The sequence below is a fragment of the Sebastes fasciatus genome, chromosome 23 (genome assembly GCF_043250625.1).
Source record: "Sebastes fasciatus isolate fSebFas1 chromosome 23, fSebFas1.pri, whole genome shotgun sequence".
Classification (NCBI taxonomy): domain Eukaryota; kingdom Metazoa; phylum Chordata; class Actinopteri; order Perciformes; family Sebastidae; genus Sebastes; species Sebastes fasciatus.
Window position 1 is genome coordinate 7,381,848 of NC_133817.1, and position 20,333 is coordinate 7,402,180.

The following is a 20,333-nucleotide window of genomic DNA, read 5'->3' on the forward strand; positions in this document are numbered from 1 at the left end:
GGGCTCTACTGTCATCTGAGAAAGACTCATTAAAGGAAACGTGAACCGACGTCAGCTCATGTGGGAAAATGTTTTAGAAAGAATGGGAAAATATCACTTTGACCCTAAAACATACGTAATGTTCAGATTTGAATACATCAGGAACACCACTGGGAAGCTACAGAATGATAAAAAAACTCAAAAAATACTGGACTCGACCTTTAAATAGTTTTATTATGTATATTGTATAGTGGTATATATTTTTGTTTTATGTCATGAATGAAATCAGTGATCATTTCTAAGTTTATCAGTCTAAAAGCCTTTACACAACGGCGTTTTTTTAGTGTGTTTAATTTGCACGTCAATATCTTTTCAAACTGTTGTTTTTGTTCTGTTTTGTTGTGTTTCATGAGTACTTCAACGCAGAACACGAATATTACGCGGCGAAATATTGTAATTTTTTTTTAGCTTTTACAATACGAATATATATATATATATATATATATATATATATATGTGTATATATGTGCTTTGTATATATATATATATATATATATATATGCCTTTCATAGAAAATGCATCTAAGTGCTTTATATGGGAAAAACTACAAAACTAAAAATGGCAAATAAAAGTACGGAGAATGAAGTGGAACAAAAAGCACAAAATACAATAAAATAAGTAAAATAAACAAATAAAACATATTGGAACTGGAAAAATAAAACTTGTGAATAACATTAATAAAAGAAAATGTTTTTATTTAAAAGACATCGCTGACATTTCAAGCCTCAGATTCAGATAATAAAAACAACTATAACATCTCTAAAAAACTTATATAAAAAAATCCTAAAAGATTTTGTTTATAAACTTCTTTAACTTTTATAAAATGATATTAATTTATAAATTGATTTTTTAGAAGGTTTGGCTTCAAGAAAATGTAGAAAACAATTTCCTTCAATCTGATTTAATTAAAAAGACACTAAAACAATTAAAACGTTACTTTCTTCTTTAGTTCATTTATTCTTATTTATTGTTAAATATATGTTTATTTTTGTATTTATTTATTTTATTTTTTACATTTAAAAATAAATGCAAGAACAAATAAATAAAAATGAATGCAAAAATAAATAAATAAATAAAATTACAAATAACGGTATTGTACTGCACAGTCAGTGTCATTATAAATATAAAGAGATGCACTCACTGCGTCGCTTAAATATTAATAAACTTTTCTTCCAGTACTGAAAAGGTTAATGCCTTTTGATCACATCAGATATTACAGTTTTGTCCCACTTTTGAACAGTAGTTTCACATAAAAGTGACAGCTGGTGACACATCCTGCAGATCTCTAATAAAAATACATCAAAATTAAACGTCCTGAATTATTCTTAAACACAAAACGTCCTCTGAGCTCAGCTGAAAAGATTTGATGTCCCTTTTTAAAATCCTGTTTGGATTTATCTCCAAACTTCCAGCAGCTCAGCTCAGTTCTGAGTCTCCGCTGTCCGTCATGGGTCGCTGGTTATTTCCCTCTCATTAACTGGCTGTTCCGCTTCACACAGCTTCATCATGTGATGACTAATGTCTTTTTTCTTGTGACGCACAGGTGATGTAACACCTGATTTCATGAGTTTATGGAACAAATAAAAGAATTGGTGCAACAGAAGCAGGAACCGGAAACGAGTAAATATGAGCCATTTCTAATGAGACTTCTTTCAGAATGAGTTTGTTCTGATTGATTTGTTTACTCGGACTAAAAAGCTGCATGTAAATACAATAGAATCTGTCTTTATGTCTGTTAAAAAGTGTCACCTGATGACAGATAAAGGATATCTGCTACTCTCAGTCTCTAAGGGATTCACACGCCCACGTCCAACACAATAATTGAAATAGAAAAAGGACCCGGCCACTTGATCCTTCAGTTCACACCCGGAAAAAAGCTTCCAGGAAAAGAAGTGCCTGACAGGAAAATGCTCAAACGTTCAAAAAGCTCGCAGATGGTAAAAACTGATGGGGCGTGTCTGCGTTTCCATTACGTTTCCTCTGTAGTGGCGGACAGTTTTAGTGGAGTCCCCCAGGGATCAATCCCGGGTCCCTTTTTACTCTGTATCTATCAGCTTCCCTCGGGGGGTATCATCTGCAGACACAGTGCAGATTTTCACTGTTATGCAGATGATACGCCGCTATTAATTCTGAGAAAGCCTGCTGTTACATATTCTCCTGTCAGGAATGAGTCCGTGAAAACCCGTGAAATAAGTTTTAACACTTCCCGTTTCCTCGTCTAGAAATCAATGGGTTGATCACACATTTTTTATCTGTTCAAAATGTACCTTAAAGGGAGATTTGCAAAGTATTTAATGCTCTTATCAACATGGGAGTGGACAAATATGCTTGCTTTATGCAAATGTATGTATATATTTATTATTGTAAATCAATTAACAACACAAAACAATGACAGATATTGTAAAGAAACACTCACAGGTACTGCATTTAGCATAAAAAATATGCTCAAATTATAACATGGCAAACTGCAGCCCAACAGGCAACAACAGCTATCAGTGTGTCAGTGTGCTGACTTGACTTGCCCCAAACTGCATGTGATTATCATAAAGTGGGCATGTGTTTAAAGGGCAGACTCGTGGGTACCCATAGAACCCATTTTCATTCACATATCTTGAGGTCAGAGGTCAAGGGCCCCCTTTGAAAATGGACACCATTTCCACTAAATTTGCATACAATTTTTTCCTCGCCAAAATGTAGCGTAAGTTTGGTACTAATGGATTCTTTAGGTTTTTCTAGTCTCATATGATACCAGTATCTTCACGCTAGCTTTAAAACTGAGCTCGCTACGATCTAAAAATCACAAGTTGCGTTAATGCGTTAAAGAAATTAGTGGCGTTAAAACTTATTTGCGTTAACGCGTTATTATCACGTTAACTTTGACAGCCCTAGTTTATACTAGTCAGCCCGCTATAACAGGTGCTATTCCTATTATATTTCTATGTACCCGGGTTTCTACATAGACAGTGAGAGTTTTCCCATTCACTTCAATACAATCAGACTCTTCTTGTAGCAGCGTCCTCCAGAGGCTATAACAGGCAATTTAAGGCTTTTCACTGGACTCAACACACTTTGATGTGCAAAAATTAAGGAATATTTTTTATAAATGTGCAGTCGATTAGCACTTTTTATGTTTTTTTTAAAAAGACAATTAGGGAATCTATTGGTATTAATATCAAAAAGCTAATTATACAGCTGAAAAACCTTGGCCTACCAAAACTACTAACTAATCTAGACACTTTTTCAATTTAAAATGTTGTTGTTTTGGCACTAATGTTACTCCGTAGTATTAGCCATTGTTTTTGTTTAGCAACCTGAGGCAAAAACCTAAAAAACAGAATATATTAAAAGTTAATTCCAGTATTTTTATACCCAATATTAAATCTTTTTTTTTTAAACTTTTTGGCCTAAATATGGTTTGAAATCTAAAATTTCCAACTTTAATCTACTTTAATTTAGACACTAATCTTATTAACGTTAAATTTGAAAAGTTGTTGTTTTGGCACTAATGGAGACAATGTTTTTTTTAAAGCCAATCAGGAAATGTATTGGTATTAATATTAAAAAAGCTAATCTTACAGCTGAAAAAAACTAATTATGAATGATTTACTCCATATTTGTTGTAGTTATTGCAACATTAAAACATACAGTATTACAAAATCCAACATTATTCTACCTTTCTACGTCATTTTAGGTGACGTGTGATAAAAAAACATTTTTTTTGCACAATACTCTCAAGAAGAGTCTGATTGTATTGAAGTGTTGCATAATAGGGTTAAACAAATAAACTATACGGCATCTAGTTTCACCAGAACTTCCGTCACAAGCCGGTTGGCACACAACACGTTTTATATGTAAAACGTGAAACTGGAAAGTAACTGAAGGTGTCAAAATACAATATTTACCTCTGAATTCAGGTAAAGGTATAAAGTTGCATAAAAATTAAATACTCGATTAAAGTGCGAGTACTGTAAAGTTGTACTTAAGTACTTGAAAATTTTTTCTTAATGCCAACTTTAATATAATATGGCTTTAAATCTGAAGTTTCCAACTCCAATCTAGGCAATAATGTTATTAACATCAAATTTAAAATGTTGTTTTGGCACTAATGTTACTCCGTAGTTTTAGCCATTGTTTTTGTTTTGCAAACCTAAAAATCTGAATAAAGGCTAACTCCAGGATTTTTATACCCAATTTTTTTTTCAAACTTTTTGGCCTACCAGTTTTAGCTAATGTTTTTTTTTTTTTTAAAGACAATCAGGAAATGTGATGGTATTAATATTGAAAAAGCTAATTTTACAGCTGAAAACACAAATTATAAATGATTTACTCCATATTTGTTATAGTTATTGCAACTTTAAAACATACAGTATTACAAAATCGCGACCTTATTCTACCTTTCTACGTCATTTTAGGTGACGTGTGATTAAAAAAACACATGTTTTTGCACAATACTCTGAATAGGTGTTGCATAACAGGGTTAAATAAATAAACTATACGGCATCTAATTTCACCAGAACTACTGTCACAAGCTGGTTGGACGAGCTGAGAAAGTTTATATTACAACTTCAGGCTTCTGATCCACCGGGGAGTTCACACACACACACACACACACACACACACACACGTACACACACACACTAAACAAAAGAGGAAGTGATGTCACTGTGGAAGTACAATTAATTTTGTTCTTTTAGAAAATCGATGACAAATGTTATTTAGAGTTTGTCGTCACACCTTGACTGACAGTTAATTTCTTCTTTGTGTAAGTGACAGTAAACACAGATTGTACCAGCTCAGCACTGACCTGCGTGTGTGTGTGTGTGTGTGTGTGTGTGTGTGTGCGTATGTGTGTGTGTGTCTGTTGGGGTTTTTTGGATGGTTACCTGTCCTATATTTCTGCAGCGGTGGGCGGAGGATTGATCTGTATAAATAGACGCTGCACAGAGACGTCTTCACAACAGCATCTACTGACAGGTGAGGAAGAAACACACACACAATGGATGCATTTTAATACTTTAATGTTTTATTAAATTATTAAATTATAATCTGTTTTCTGTCTTGCAGTTGAAAACTCTCTCCTGAAAGGATTAAGATAATTTAACCACCTCGAAACCATGAAGCTCATCGCCGCCACACTCGCCTCCTTCCTCATCCTCCTGCCGCTGATCCTGATTGGTTGGATCGAGCAGGCGTCAGCGCTCCCTGTCGACCGCTCGCTCAGTCGGCCGCTGAAAGACCCGGAGACGCAACAGGCTGTCCGGGACGTGTCGCAACACGTAAGTGGTCAATTTACAACATTTTTAGCATCTTTAATCAGTAATTGAAGAAGTATTTTTTAAACGTAAAAGTAGAAAAATACTCCTTTAAAAGTAAACGTCCTGCATTCAAAAGCTTAATGATGTTAAAAAGTACTCACTATGCAGCAGAAAAGACACTGTTAGCAACATAATATCATATATTTTATATTTTATGAGCAGTATTTTAATGTTGTAAGTTTGTTAATGCTTCATATTTTATAAACTAAACACGTTTTATATGTAAAACCTGAAACTGCAGAGTAACTAAAGCTGTCAAAATACAATATTTGCCTCTGAATTCAGTTAAAGGTATAAAGTTGCATGAAAATTAAATACTTGATTAAAGTACAAGTACTGTAAAGTTGTACTGAAGTACTTGAGAAAATGTTCTTAAAACAACATTTTAATATAAATATGGCTTTAAATCTGAAAATTTCAACTTTAATCTAGACAATAATCTTATTAACGTAAATTTTTGGCACTAATGTTACTCCGTAGTTTTAGCCATTACTTTACATCTCTCTTTTCTGTAGCTACTGTTGACGACCCTGAGGTCATGTCTAAGTATATTTGAGGGAATATTTGTTTTTTTTAGCAACCTGAGGCAAAAAAAACAAAAAAAAAACAGAATATTTTAAATGCTTATTCCAGTATTTTTGGTTAACGTGATGCTAATCTGGTTTTCTGCGTCTTCAGGCTCAGAGTGTGCAGACGGAGGACGACTCCAGCACCAGACTGATGCCCAGAGTCAACACTGACCAGGTGAGAACGATCTCTAAAGAACGCTCCTGTCATATCATCAGTAGAACATGCAAGTAACGTTCAACCTTTGATCTCTCCCGCCTCCTCCAGGACCACCTGAAGATCTGCTGCCTCCACGCCAACATCCTCGACTACTACCTGAACAACATCCTGCGCCAGCGTGAAAACACGCATCCCAGCATGCACCGGCTGAGGACCGACCTCACCCGCGTCAGCGAGGACCTGCAGACTCAAGGCTGTGTGAGTGTCAGATGTTGGAAAAAAGTGTTTTAATCCAGCTGCTGATGTGAAGCTGGTTAGCTTAGCTTAGCATAAAGACTGGAAACGGGCGGGAAAGTTAGCCTGGCTCTGTCCAAAGTTAAGAAACATGCTTATTTATTTAGAGATAAATGAGATGATTGAAACCACAAACAGAGGAGCTAGTATGGAAACAACTATCTGTGCAAAAACCAAACACAAATGCAAAATTTGATGTGGTTTACTGTACGTGTGAGACTATTTCATAGCCAGGAGGAGTGACTTTCCAGAAGAAATAGTCCGGCTCATAGGCGCCTTTAACACCACGCCTTGTTTTGTGCTTCCATGCTAGCAGTTTCCCTCTGTTTCCAGTCATTATGCTAAGCTAGGCTAGCTGTAGCTTCATGTTTATAATACAGACTGTTAGTTAGCAAAGCAAACATCTTTACACACAAAAAAATCTAATGTAGAAAAGAAAATATTAATGTTAAAAGTCTTATTTTTTAAGAAAGTTTTTAAAAAGTTTTTTTAAACACACATTTTTATATATTTTCACATGATTTGTTATGATGCCGCTGTTTATTTTTACAGTGTGTGTTTGTGTGGTGGCGTTGTGGTTGATCCTAAAATTGATATTTCTGTGGTTCTAGTCAGTGAAAGTGAACTCACACAAACACACAGACACGAAAGATTGAAGTGATAACAGCTGCTAACCTACAATACCTGTCTGTCTCTGCAGAACGTGACTCGCTATCACGACCATCACCACGCTGTGGAGTTCCGCACCAAGCTCGCCAAGGTGAGATTTTACACCCGAGTGACACCTGATTGAAAACACTTTGATGTCATTTCGACACATGAAGCTGCTCTGCTGCGATTTTACTGCAAATTATTCTGAAGTCAAAATAAATTAAATTTTTTTAATTGTTTTAGGCCTTTTAGGCTCTTTTATCCCAGAGCTGAAACATTTAATCAATTAGTTGATGTAGGTAATTTTTTATTTTAACACCTTCAATCCCAGAATTTTAATTTTAATATCAGAAATCTGTCTTTAAATCTCAAATTTTAAATTTTATTCCGTATATTTTTAACCAGTGATTCCTGCTTTCTCATAAAGGACATTAATCAATCGATCGATCAACTATAACGACTATTATTTATGCAAATATTTTGATAATTGATAACACATTTAAGCCATTTTTTAAAGAAAAATACCAACTCTGCCTAGTTCCAGCTGCTCAAATGCAGTAAACTGAATATCTTTGTGTTATTTACTGTTGGTCGGACAAAACAAGCAATTCAAAGACATAAAATTTGGCTTTTAATGGTCATTTTTCCACTATTTTCTCACATTTTATAGACCAAACAAATTGATTAATTGAGAAAATAATCAACAGATTAATCGATAATGAAAACAACTATTAGTTGCAGCCTTATTAGCAGTAAATTAGCAATGAGCGGCGGATTAATCCACATTTGCTCATCTCATTAACATCCTTTAAACTGTCTATCTATTGTTTCTAATGTGACTCTATTTGTTTCAGATGGGCGGCGAGCGAGGTTTGAACAAAGCGGTGGGAGAGATCGACATCTTGTTCACTTACCTGCACGACTTCTGCGTCAAGCCGAAAAACGCCACGGCCGCCGCCATCGTCGCTGCCGACGCAAACTGACACCTCGACTGTTTCTACTGAACAAACAGTGTATTTATCATATTTATCACCTTTTGTACCAACAACTTTTATACCTTTATTTATTATCAATATATTTAATTTGAGAAGATATTTAAAATTTTTTTATATTTGTATTGGCTCGAGTATGACAGATTAGATATTGATCTATTTATTGATCAGAGAGTTTTAATGCCTGAGCCGGAAGGACTCTGTTGGTGTTGATCATGTTGCCATGTTATGGCTTTATTATTATTAAAAAAGAGTTACAGTATTTACATGTTCCACTCTGTGTGTTACAACGTTTACTTGAAAATGAATAAAGTTTGGTTTTGAATATGAACGTTGGCTCGTCTCTCTCTCTCTGGTGTTGTGTGAAATTAAAGGAACAGTTCACTGCTTTTCAATACTGGAATTATTTTAATATTATTTCCCATAAATTTTGAATTGAGTTTCAACAAAAAAAGACAAAAATGCAACTGAAAAAGTCACAGCAAAAATAACAATAAATAACAATAATAATATATAATAATATTATATAATATATAATATACAGTCAATTCAGTTAAATGTAATCATCTTTATTGGCATTTGACACGTGGTTCCAAAACACAATTATGATTATAAGAGACCATGAATGAAATTAACAATAAAATAAAGTGAATAAAAACATTAATTATGAGAATAAATAGATAATGAAATAAGTAAATGAAATTATAAAAAAATTATAAATAAATAAATTATATATATGTATACGTATATATATATATATATACAGTATATACTGTATACTGTATATATATATAGGGCTGTCAATGGGTTCAAATATTTTGTATCTGTTCAAAATGTACCTTAAAGGGAGATTTGTCAAGTATTTAATACTCATCAATATGGGAGTGGACAAATATGCTGCTTTATGCAAATGTATGTATATATTTATTATTGGAAATCAATTAACAATACAAAACATTGACAGATATTGTCCAGAAACCCTCACAGGTACTGCATTTAGCATAACAAATATGCTCAAATCATAACATGGCAAACTGCAGCCCAACAAGCAACAACAGCTGTCAGTGTGTCAGTGTGTTGACTTGACTTTGACTTGCCCCCAAACTGCATGTGATTATCATAAAGTGGGCATGTCTGTAAAGGGGAGACTCGTGGGTACCCATAGAACCCATTTTTATTCACATATCTGGAGGTCAGAGGTCAAGGGACCCCTTTGAAAATGGCCATGACAGTTTTTCCTCGCCAAAATTTAGCGCAAGTTTGGGGCGTTATTTAACCTCTTTCACTACAAGCTAGTATGACATGGTTGGTACCAATGGATTCTTTAGGTTTTTTAGTTTCATATGATACCAGTATCTCCACTCTAGCTTTAAAAGTGAATGAATTAGAACAAATTGCATTAATGAGTTATTATTGTGTTAACTTTGATAGCCCTAGAAAACATTCAAGGAATTTATTTTTATAACGTGTTTCTGTAGATTGTAAACCAGCAGAAAAAGTCCCCAAATCTTCATACTTTAATCACGTTTTTATTTAGTCACTCAGCTTTATATCTCCTGACTCAAACGTGGCTGAGATGTTGCCAACCGAACACAGACAACAACAATTAGTGGGTGTTTCATAGTGAGCCATATGTCGTCAGTGTTGCCCTTTAAGATCACTAAATGAAGAAACAGGTATGTGTGTTCTGAGCAAGAAGTATTCAGAGGTTTTACTTAAGTAAAGGTAGCAGTACTACAGTGTTTGTTTGTTTTGTTTTTTACAGGTTTTTTTATGTATTATTACTTATTATTTTTATTTTATTTTTTATTTAATGTATTATATAATTTATTTTGTTATTATAATTATTTTATGATGTATATTTATTTATTATTGTTTATTTTTTGTATTATATTTATTTTATAATGTATATTTATTAATTATTATGTATTACTTTAATTTAATTTAATATTTAATTTTGTATTCGATTTATTTTATTATGTATATTCATTTTTATTCTCTGTGTTAGTGGTCAAATGTCACTATACACCCCTTTGTACTGTATGAATAAATTTGATAAAAGGAAATAAAAAGAAGTTAAGAAAAAGAAAGGGGCATTTATTCAAAAGTTTTATGAATGGATTTTATTCTTAAATTAATAGAAAAACAACAAGACGTGAAATACTACGTGTTTCCTATTGTCTCGAATATGTCATGAAATCTAATATATATCGTTTCGATCAATTTTATCAGATTAAATTAACTCTTATCTGATCACACACACACACACACACACACACACACACACACACACACACACACACACACACACACACACACACACACACAATGGCCTTTATATTTAACTGGTGCAGAAACCTACAGAAACCACAAGTAGACGAGACCTACTTACCTACTTTCAATAGTGCAGGTTTGGATGCAGCTCGCTGTGTGTGTGTTTGTGTGTGTGTGTGTGTGTGTGTGTGTTTGTACACTATGAGTGTGTGTATATATATATATATATATATATATACATATGTGTGTGTGTGGGCGGTCCCCTCACCCCTTCATGATCAAACAACATCTTAAAGATAGATCACTTGAGTCACGAAAGGTTGTTAAGTTGTAAAACTCATCCGTCGGTATCTTCCCTGGTACGTAAGAACTATTTTCCATCCATCATCTGTAACCTCTGATCCTGTTCAGTGGTCGCGGGGGGGAGGGGCTGATATGGAGGACGGAACCTGCCAAAATCAGAAATAAATGACTCGATAAATAAATAAATGTGGCAAAAATAATATTAAAAATAAATGTAGCCATTAATTAATTGACAGAAATTGATATTTCTTTAATTTGCTTCTTTATTTATTTATCTTTGTATTAATTTTCTTATTTATTTACTCTTCTGTTTTCCCTTTTATTTATTCATGTATTTATTTATTTGTTAAACATTTTTATATTTATTTTTTTAATTTATTTTTTAATTAATTTTATATTTATTTTTAAATGTATGTATTTATCTATGTATTAATGCAATGTATTTATTTATTTTCTTTACATGCTCACATTCACACCTATGGGCAATTTAGAGTCAACAGTTAACCTAACCTGCATGTCTTTGGACTGTGGGAGGAAACCTGAGCACCCGGAGAAAACCCAAGCTAACACTGTAGCTTAGTAGGTTGAGCGGGTCGTCCGCGGTTCCTCCTGTCCTCATGTTGTAGGGTCCTTGAGCGAGACACTGAAGCAGCTAACTGCTCCTACAATGCTTAGGATGGGTCAAATGTAGAGGTCAAATTTCATGTATGTAGATGATGAATTTAATAAAGTATTTTGTTTATCATTTTTTATTACATTTGCATTTAATACAGTCACCTGACCTCCCTCTGACCTCACCTGCGTCTCCTTCCCTCATCAACATCTCACTACATACAGCGGCCCAGATCCATTCATTCCCTAACAGACCATCAAAATTGCCGTGTGCTTCATGCCTTTGTTTTCAAGCCACCAGAACCAGAACCAGAACCTGACCGGGACTCGGACCCTGTACCTGCACCAGCATGCTCCTTTTCCTGCTATCCTGTGCATTTAAAGGAACAGTTCACCCAAAAACAATATAAACTGTATATAGTACTCACCTCCCTATAGGCTCTCTATGGTCCCAGAAAAAAGTTTTCTAATGGCGTTATGGAGTGCCCGAAAAATGAAAGCATATCAGTGCAAAACAGACTTCAATGGAGGCCGGATAGAAGACGGCGAAAAAAAAACTTTTCTAAAATTCCTGTGCTTGTTACGCACAAATGGGCACAAAGAATTGCTCCTCGGGAGGGTCATCCAAAGATCCTTTGTTGAGCAAGTCGTGTTTATATTTCCATAAGTCAGTTCACCTGTGTGATGTCATCACAGGGGATTTCCCACACACCAGGAAGTACAGTAAGGACAGCAAACTTCCCACTGTGTGTGTGTGTGTGTGTGTGTGTATGTGTGATAAGGATCTATCTTTAGCTGAGCGCTTTGTGTTGAGCAGACAGGAGCAGATCACATGACAGCGTCACCTGCAGGTCGCCACAAACACCTGTGAAGTAACAGCAACCTGATAAACTGCAACAGTTTGTAAAGAGGCCTGAAATTTAACCGTTTACTCACTGAAATCTTTCTCCTGCTACTGTGCAGTTTTATTATTATAATAGTTCTGTATTTGTCTGTATGTACACACAAATATCCGTACATGAACCCTGTTGATAGAACACATGGTGAAGCATAAAAAATAATTTAAAAATAATTTAAGAAATTAATAAAACATTTAGAGAGAAATAAATAGAAATTATAAATAGAAATAAATAAATAAATAAAATAAATAAATAAATAAACTATCTAAAAATATTCCACTTTATAACCCAATTTTTGTTATTGCAATCTATCATTCTGTTTAATGCAATTTTTTTATTAGTATGAATTTAGTTAAATATTACTCTAAATATTATTATATGTCTTACTTTAATTTGGAGGATAATCATGCTCCAAGTTTGGGAACCACAGTTCCAACGGGCTTTGAGGTAAACAAGGCCTGTGGAAAGGAGGCTGGGTCACGGGCGACTGGGTCACATTAGACGTAAAACATTTACACAGACAGTAAAAAATTAAATACAAAAATGTAAGCAGAATAAATCATTAAAAAAGCATGACATAAATGAACAAAGTTAAAAATAATAATAATAAAATAATTATTAATAAAAATTAAAAACAAAATAATAAAAAATTAAATAAATAATTTAATAAAAAATAAGTTATTTTGTTAGTCATAGGGTCAGATAACTTTCAAGTAAAAAGAGATCTTTTATTTGGCATATTTGGATTTAATTGATTTGAGGGGAAAACCGGAAGTACAATGTTGCCATGGAGACAAGTTAATTAAGCTACCTGTGGGCTACTATTGAGCCACGTTTTAGCCTGTATTTGTTTTAATTTCGGCAAATTGGCACCATAAAAAGTATGCCGAATTAAGTATTAGCAGCTCTTGTTTGCAGTCTAGTCATTGTAGAACAGATAAAAAATCACTAGATTACTTTAAAACTGAAGAAAACGTTAAATTGTGATGATTCTCAGGCGAGTTCTGGATAGAAGAGCATCTTTTTTTCCCCCTGATTTCTAAGCGGACTTTTTGACGTTTCTTCACGATGGTGGTTGGAGTGAAATGAAGTGTAAGTCACACCGATTCTAACAATATGTGTTTCATGTTTGTGTGTTCAGATTTGACCGAGTTATGAGTCTGAGAAGAGGACGAACTTTAGTTACCTTAACATAGTAGTTAATTACTTTAGCTGGCAGTGTTACAGCAGGTGGTGGTAAAGGCTTGTTGTTTAGGTAAGAAACATCAAATATAATCCAATATTAAGTATTAATATAAGTATGAAGACTAATTTCATTATGTTGTTAATGTTATTATGTTATTTTCTGGGTGATTAAAGGGACTGTTTGTTAGAATCAGAAATGCTTGTTAACAGCGACACCTGTGGCCGTTAAGTCAACGAAAGTCAGTGTCGGGCTCGCGCTTGTGCTCGCTCTACAGAGACATGAACGAGCATCGCTCAAAACAGTGAGGCGACACACGTCAGCTAAAACCACAATATCACTATAAATTTCAGCTGCTTGGCAGTAATGTTAGCTGACCAGACGAAGGTCTCTCCATGAATCAATGCTGATCCTAGTGTTGGCTTTTCCTGCTTCAGCCTCCCGACCGCGGCCGGAGGGAACAGGGGAGACACCGGCGTTTTGGTCGGAGACGATAACGTTTCTAGCTGCGGAGCCCCGTCACTTCATAACACACGGGAAACCTCTGTTGGTCTGGAGGAGCTGCAGCATTTATTTCTGCACAAACGTCCACTGTACATTCACTAGATATTCTCAGAGCTAAACTAACTCTTCTGCAGTGTGGAGTGTGCGCGCATGCACGTGAGGTGGAGCGAAATAGCGAGAACGCGCGCGGTGTGTGAGTGAAGGCAGGCAGAGGAGCAGAGTACAGCAGAGACTCCGGCCCTGGAGACCAAAGCTACGGTCTCCCCGAGTCCTCCGACAGCGGCCAACACTGTTTTGCAAGACGGGCTTCACTAGATATAACTTTGAGGTTTTGGTGCTTCCGTGTAGTTTGTGTTGGAGTCTGAGTCTGAACAGCGTAGCCACACGCGAGCGCGCATTCGAAACCGACCCGGTAGACAGTCCCTTTAAAGGGCGTAACTGGTCAGCTAACATTACTGCCAAGCAGCTGAAATATAGAGTGATATTGTGGTTTTAGGTGACGTGTGTCACCTCACTGTTTTGAGCGATGCTCGTTCATGTCTATTTAGAGCGAGCACAAGCATGAACCCGACGCTGACTTTTGTTGACTTAATGGCCACAGGTGTCGCTGTTAACAAGCATTTCTGATTCTTACAAACAGTCCCTTTAAATATTATTATTATTATTATTATTATTTGGCTCTTGTCCTCTTCACCTATATGCTGCTGGTTTACAGGTGCATAATATTTATAATATTTTCCTCATGATGATCCGTTCACGTCTTAGCATACAGACCGTAATTATAAGCAGCCGAGTGGGAAAACAACATTCATGTCAACCTCCAACTTTTAATTCGGGGTCGGAGATGTCGGAAATTTCTGACGGCTACAATATCTCCCACGTGTAACATTAAAGGAACGCCAAAAGCACAACAAATTCACCATCGCCGGCAGTTCAAGGTAAATAAAACTCATTGTTATCACTAATAAATGTGATTGAGTGATGTAAATATACTTAATTGGTGCAGGTTGTGTGTTTACACCGGATTTAACCGGAAATATGTAGCTAGCGTACTATTCCAGTAGAAATTAAGAAGTTACATTTTAATCAGTAAACATTTTAAATGTTAATTTTGTCTATTAAAATACACATTATATCATAATGTAATCCATTAAGTTTTTATGTAATTTACACATCGTTATTTATGTTATAATGCATTGTTTAAAGGCCCAGTGAGACTGTGGCAGTATTTTTTATGGTATACGAACGTCCGTGTAATGTTGTGTTATTTATACGCCTTCCCAAGAGACCGCGTTGCCACAGGACGTACGTCATGGTGGGGTTTCATGCTAATCGGAGTATATACGGCTGCATGTAAACAGGAATATTAGGGGAATATTTATTTTCATTAGCCATGTAAGCAGCTTAGTGGGAATATTTGTTTTTTTGGAGTAAGGGCAAAAACTTTAATATTTAGTGCGTGTAAACGTCGTCAGTGTCGCTGCTAAACATCAGCATGTTACCATTACAGCCTCACAGAGCTGCTAGCGTTTGTGTGTGCTTATTTACCTTTTATTTATTTTACCTGAAAGTCATAAATAAAGTTTAATGTGAGAGCTGATGCAGTGTTCTTCCTCTCCGCAGGTACATCAGGTCTACGTGACACCATATGAGGCTCCTGTTCAGTGACATATTTTCTGTTAGCTGCTGTATATTATGTCACATTCATGTCTGCAGGCAGTTTAGAGTCAGCTGAGTGAGGAGCGCCTGAAGTAAAGCGTTTTGTGTTCATGGACGGTTTGAAACTGTGACTCAGAAGTGTTGGACGCCGCCTGTCGACCAGAAAACAGAAGCCGTTCTGTTATTTGGGTCGAACTCTTCTGAAATCTGCTGCGTGGAAAAAAAAAAAAAATCGGAACAGTCACCGATTCCCGGCCAAGTCGACGAAACCGCAACCTACTTTTATCTGGCCACACATCTAAAACGTGCTTACCAAAATAGACGTGTTAACACACCGCAGATGACGTCATCACAGCTGAGACAGCGAAATCGGATCAGTCATCAGTCACAGATTCTTTCATAATCAATTAATAAGCGATTGATTATTTAGTCTGTAAACACAGGTAAAGAGACAACAGCACGACAATCAAAGAAGGTGAAGAAGTCAAAGTTGAAAAGAAAAGGGTGGTTTATTTTCTGCTCAACACAATACTTCAAACAATCACAAAGCTTCTCAAAAATGTGGGGGAGGATGAGACAAGGTGGTTGTGCCAAAAAAACAGAAATTTTCTGACACTTGTGTCAGAAAATAGTGAGAAATGCCCACCACAATTTCCCAGAAGAACGTCTTTTTTTTTTCCGACCAGCAGTCTAAAACTCAAAGATATTAAATTTAAAATTATATAAAACAGCAGCAAATTCTCACATTGGAGAAGCCGAAACCAGAGAATATTTGGTGTTTTTGATTGATAAATTGCTGCGAGCCGAGCTGCTGCAAACATTTACTCAGCTTGTTTCTCTGATCAGATCCAGACGTCTGATGACTAAAATCCTTTATCCAGTTAACCCCCTGAGATCTCCAAATGTCAAAAGTTTTTGATCCCAAATCACGGCATGGCTTTTTTCTATGGTGTTCCTCAAGGTCTTGGTGTCTTAATCTGGTATTTTGGAGAGATTATTGATCATTTTTATCAATTCTCCAGTGGTAAAATATGGTTAAATTGTTTTAGACTTTTTTAGGGGGGTCTTTGGGGTGAGATAGCAGGTCAACAGTAGATGTCACATAGAAGTGGTGTACATCATCTGAAAGGTGGGAACCTGAAGATTAATTTGAGATGCAGCTGGAGAATTGATAAAAATGATCAGTAATCCCTCCAAAAAAACACATTAAGACACCAAGGCCTTGAGGAACACCATAGAAAAAGGCATGCTGTGATTTGGGATCAAAAACTTTTGACATTTGGAGATTTCTGCAAGAATTTGGCGATTGGATGGCGAGCACTTCTGTTGTGTAAACTGCTCAGAAACCCTCTTATTGTCAATCTACCTAGGAAAGCCATCCATCCTCTGAATGCTCTAGGTCTCTAGTTTGTGGCTGTAAAGTTTCATGAGGCTGTGATTATCCTAGAGGTCACCACAGGTCATTTTATATAGTAAGGTCAAGTTTCTCTACAATGAAATGTCTACATGGGGACTAACATCATCACACATGAATACAGTTGGACTCATTGGATCCACAAGAAGTCCCAGTACACTTTCTACCAGTTTGCTGGAACCTTTCCCATCATGCACTGCATGGGCTGAATACCTGTCAATCAACCACAGGATGATTAGACAGAAATGATTCTTGTCTAATGTGCATTTTAAAGTGCAGACAGTCAGTCTGTCAGTGGGACTATTTGACCTGGTTACTGCTCTGACTTCCAGGACCTGATCTCTTCCTCTGACTCACAGCAGGTGTTAGACGTCTTCGTTTATGGCGCCGGCGTGCTGACATCGCCTGTAATCTGGGTTGGACGACGGTCTGGAGCGACTCGGCGCATTCTGAAACCCGCCAAGGCGCGAAACAAAATCTACTGAGTCGGCGTTTCCCCGGCTGCGTTGAACCGCGAAGCCACAACCTAGTTTTATCTGACTTCTCATCTAAACACCAAAACCAGGTTCTACCGAGACCACCCCGTTAAAACCGACAGGAAGTGACATCATCGACGCCGGGGTGAGGAAGACGGAGGAGAACAAGGGAGAGAGGAGGTGAAGAAGAAAACAAACAGGAGGAAAGGGGAGAAGGAAAAGCTGATGATGAGGAGGAGGAGCAGTATTGAGGAAGAAAGGAGGAAAGAAATAGGAGATGAAGAAAGGGGGAGAGGGAAGAGGAGGAAGGAGGCAAGGAAAGAGTAGAAAGATGAGAGAGAGGAAAAAGGAGAAAAGATGAAAAGAAAACAAGGAAAAAGAGGAGAGGAGAAAAGAGAAAGAGAAAATGAGGACATTAAGACAGTAAGACTGTCCTTTCCTCCTTTCAAGATAAAGGAGAGGAAGAGGAAAAGCGAGACAGATGAGAAGGAGGAAAAAGGGAAGAGCAAATTAAAAGAAAGAGGAGAAGAAGGAAAGAAAGAGAAAGGATGGAAACAAGGAGAGAAGGATAGCAGGAGGAAGGAGGTGAGGAAAGAGTAAAACCAACAGGAAGAAGGGAGAGAAGAGGAGGAGAAAAGATAAGACGAGAAGAAAATTAAGGAAAGGATGCGAGAAAACATGGGACAAAAGGAGGAGAGAAGGGAGGACAAACTAAGGAGGGAAGGAAATAAAGGAAGGAGGCCAGGAGGAGAGGAGTAGGAGACAAATAAGAGGATGAAGAGGGAAGAATGTAGGAAAGAGGAGAATTTGGACAATGAAGAAAAGAAGGAACATAGATTAGGGGATATTAAAGAGAGGAAGAGAGGAAAAAGAAGAGGAGAAAGCAAAAGAAAGGAGGAGAGACGACATGTGAAGAAAGAAGGAAACAAGACGAAGGAGGAGAAAAGAGGAGCAGAAAATACAGAGAAAGGAGGAGGAAGAGGGATACAGGAAAGAGGAGAAGAATATGGACAACAAAGACAAGAGAGGAAGAATAAAGAAAGGAGAAGAAGAGGAGAACGAGGAGGTGAAACTAGAAAAGGGAGAAGGGAAAAGAAAGGAGAAGAAAATGGGAGAGAAACCGTGGGAAGGAAGGAGGAAGGAAGTGGGGAAAGTCTACATGTTGGAAGAGGAAACGAGAGGAGGAAAGGCAACAGGAGGAGAAAAGAGGAGCAGAAAACAAACAGAGGGGAGGTGACATCAGCTGGGAGAGTCCTTGGAAATTTGCAGCAGTGAGTCAGTGATATCAGGAAACAAGAGAAAAAGAAAAGAGGAGAGGGGGAGGAGGAAGAGCAGATGAAGAAGAAGAAGAAGAAGAAGAGGAGGAAGAGAAGAGGAGGAGGTGGTATAAATGCAGCAGAGAGGAGTGACCCTGCTACAGTTTGAAGATGTTTCTCCTCCTCGTCAGGACGTCTGCTCTCACTCTGCTCATCGGCCTCGCCGTTGACGGGCTCGTTACCACGACAACGGCCCAGCGAGGACTCACCTGCCAACAGGAGATCCCCGCCGTCCTGATCCGAGACCTTTGGACCCGGACCAGACAGCTGATCAATAAGCTGCCGGTAAGATCAATAACAGAATAGTTTGATAGAATCAACTAAAGAATCAGTTCAGATCAATAATTTAATTACTAAATTACAAAAACTCTAAATGTCAATAATAACTGTGATTGATTAGCTAATCAATATGTCAGTTCAATACTTTTAAAGATCAATAACAACTGTGATGGATTAGTCTATCAATATGTCAGATTACTACTTTTATAGGTCAATAATAACTGTTATTGATTAGTCTATCAATATGTCAGTTTACTACTTTTATAGGTCAATACTAGCTGTTATTGATTAGTCTATCAATCATTACCTCATGAGAAAAAAGACTCTAAATAACGTCAACGTTCTTTAAATGTCAAAAGTAACACTTATTGATTAGTCCGCTAATCATTATATTAGATTACTATCAAATAATGTTAGTTTGTCCGTTTATCATCAATTAAAGATCAATAATTACTTCTACTGATTAATCTACCAATCAATAAGTCAATTAACTATCAATTCAATGTCTGTAATAACTATTATTGATTAGTCTGCAAATCAATATGTCAGTTTACTATCAATTAAATGGCAATAAATGCTCTTATTGATCGGTGTAAATTCATTAAATGTCAATAATCACTCATAGTGATTGGTCTGAATGGAATATATCAGTTTATTATCAATCAAATCTGAATAATATCACTTATTGATTGGTCCGCAAATCAATATATCAGTTTACTCTCAATTAAATCCCAAATGATAACCGGATTGATTAGTTTGATCATTAGTGATCAGTGTTATGAGCTCAGTAAAATATCTGGGCAAAAGGATCAATGAATAGTTCCTGTACCGATTAATATCAGATATCAATTATCAGTTAAAGGTAAAAACTAAATTAATCAGCTGCTGACTGACAAGCTAATCAATAACTACTAATGATTATATGATAAGTTATTATTACTATATTGATCAGTGGTGGTTAAGTTCAATACCTATCAATTAAACACAGGAGTGGTCAAAATAATGTGAACACGTCATGGAGAAGGACTCAATGCCAATCAATGATCAATAATCAAAGACAGAGAATCAGTTCTTTCAAAATAAAAGCTCCTTTCATGAAGTGTTTACCGCATTTTATCAGATTTTTACAGATTTATACATGAAACAGTTTCACATCCACAGACTGTGAGTCAGCTGATGTTCAATGCCAGACAGGAAGTGAAAGACGGAAACCAGATCAAAGTTTCTGATCAGATCAAAGACTTTCTGATCGAAAACACGTGAAGTACTTTTTACTTCAAAGCTGAAGGAAGTACAACATCAACAAACATCATTTACATTCTCTGACTAATACTAGTAATATTATTACTGCTACTATGGCCACTAATACTACCACTGCTCCAAAGTATGTCAAAGTA

At 36.3% G+C, this 20,333-nt stretch overlaps 2 protein-coding genes and 1 long non-coding RNA gene across 3 annotated transcripts in view; 1 reads left to right on the forward strand and 2 right to left on the reverse strand.

Moving 5' to 3' along the window:
- Nucleotides 1-20,333, reverse strand: part of grip1 (glutamate receptor interacting protein 1) — a 239,011-nt gene that overhangs the window by 128,153 nt on the left and 90,525 nt on the right. The gene's annotated exons all lie outside the window — the stretch shown is intronic.
- il22 (interleukin 22) lies at nucleotides 4,993-8,345 on the forward strand. Its single transcript, XM_074625027.1, has 6 exons — nucleotides 4,993-5,013; nucleotides 5,104-5,315; nucleotides 6,033-6,098; nucleotides 6,189-6,338; nucleotides 7,075-7,134; nucleotides 7,880-8,345. The coding sequence occupies exons 2-6, from the start codon at nucleotides 5,154-5,156 to the stop codon at nucleotides 8,006-8,008; spliced, it is 567 nt and encodes a 188-aa protein (XP_074481128.1). The 5' UTR covers nucleotides 4,993-5,013; nucleotides 5,104-5,153; the 3' UTR covers nucleotides 8,009-8,345.
- On the reverse strand, nucleotides 9,584-11,943 carry LOC141761803 (uncharacterized). Its single transcript, XR_012592642.1, has 3 exons — nucleotides 11,635-11,943; nucleotides 10,321-10,740; nucleotides 9,584-10,266 (listed from the first exon to the last, which is right to left on the reverse strand). It is a non-coding gene; the product is annotated as an uncharacterized LOC141761803 (long non-coding RNA).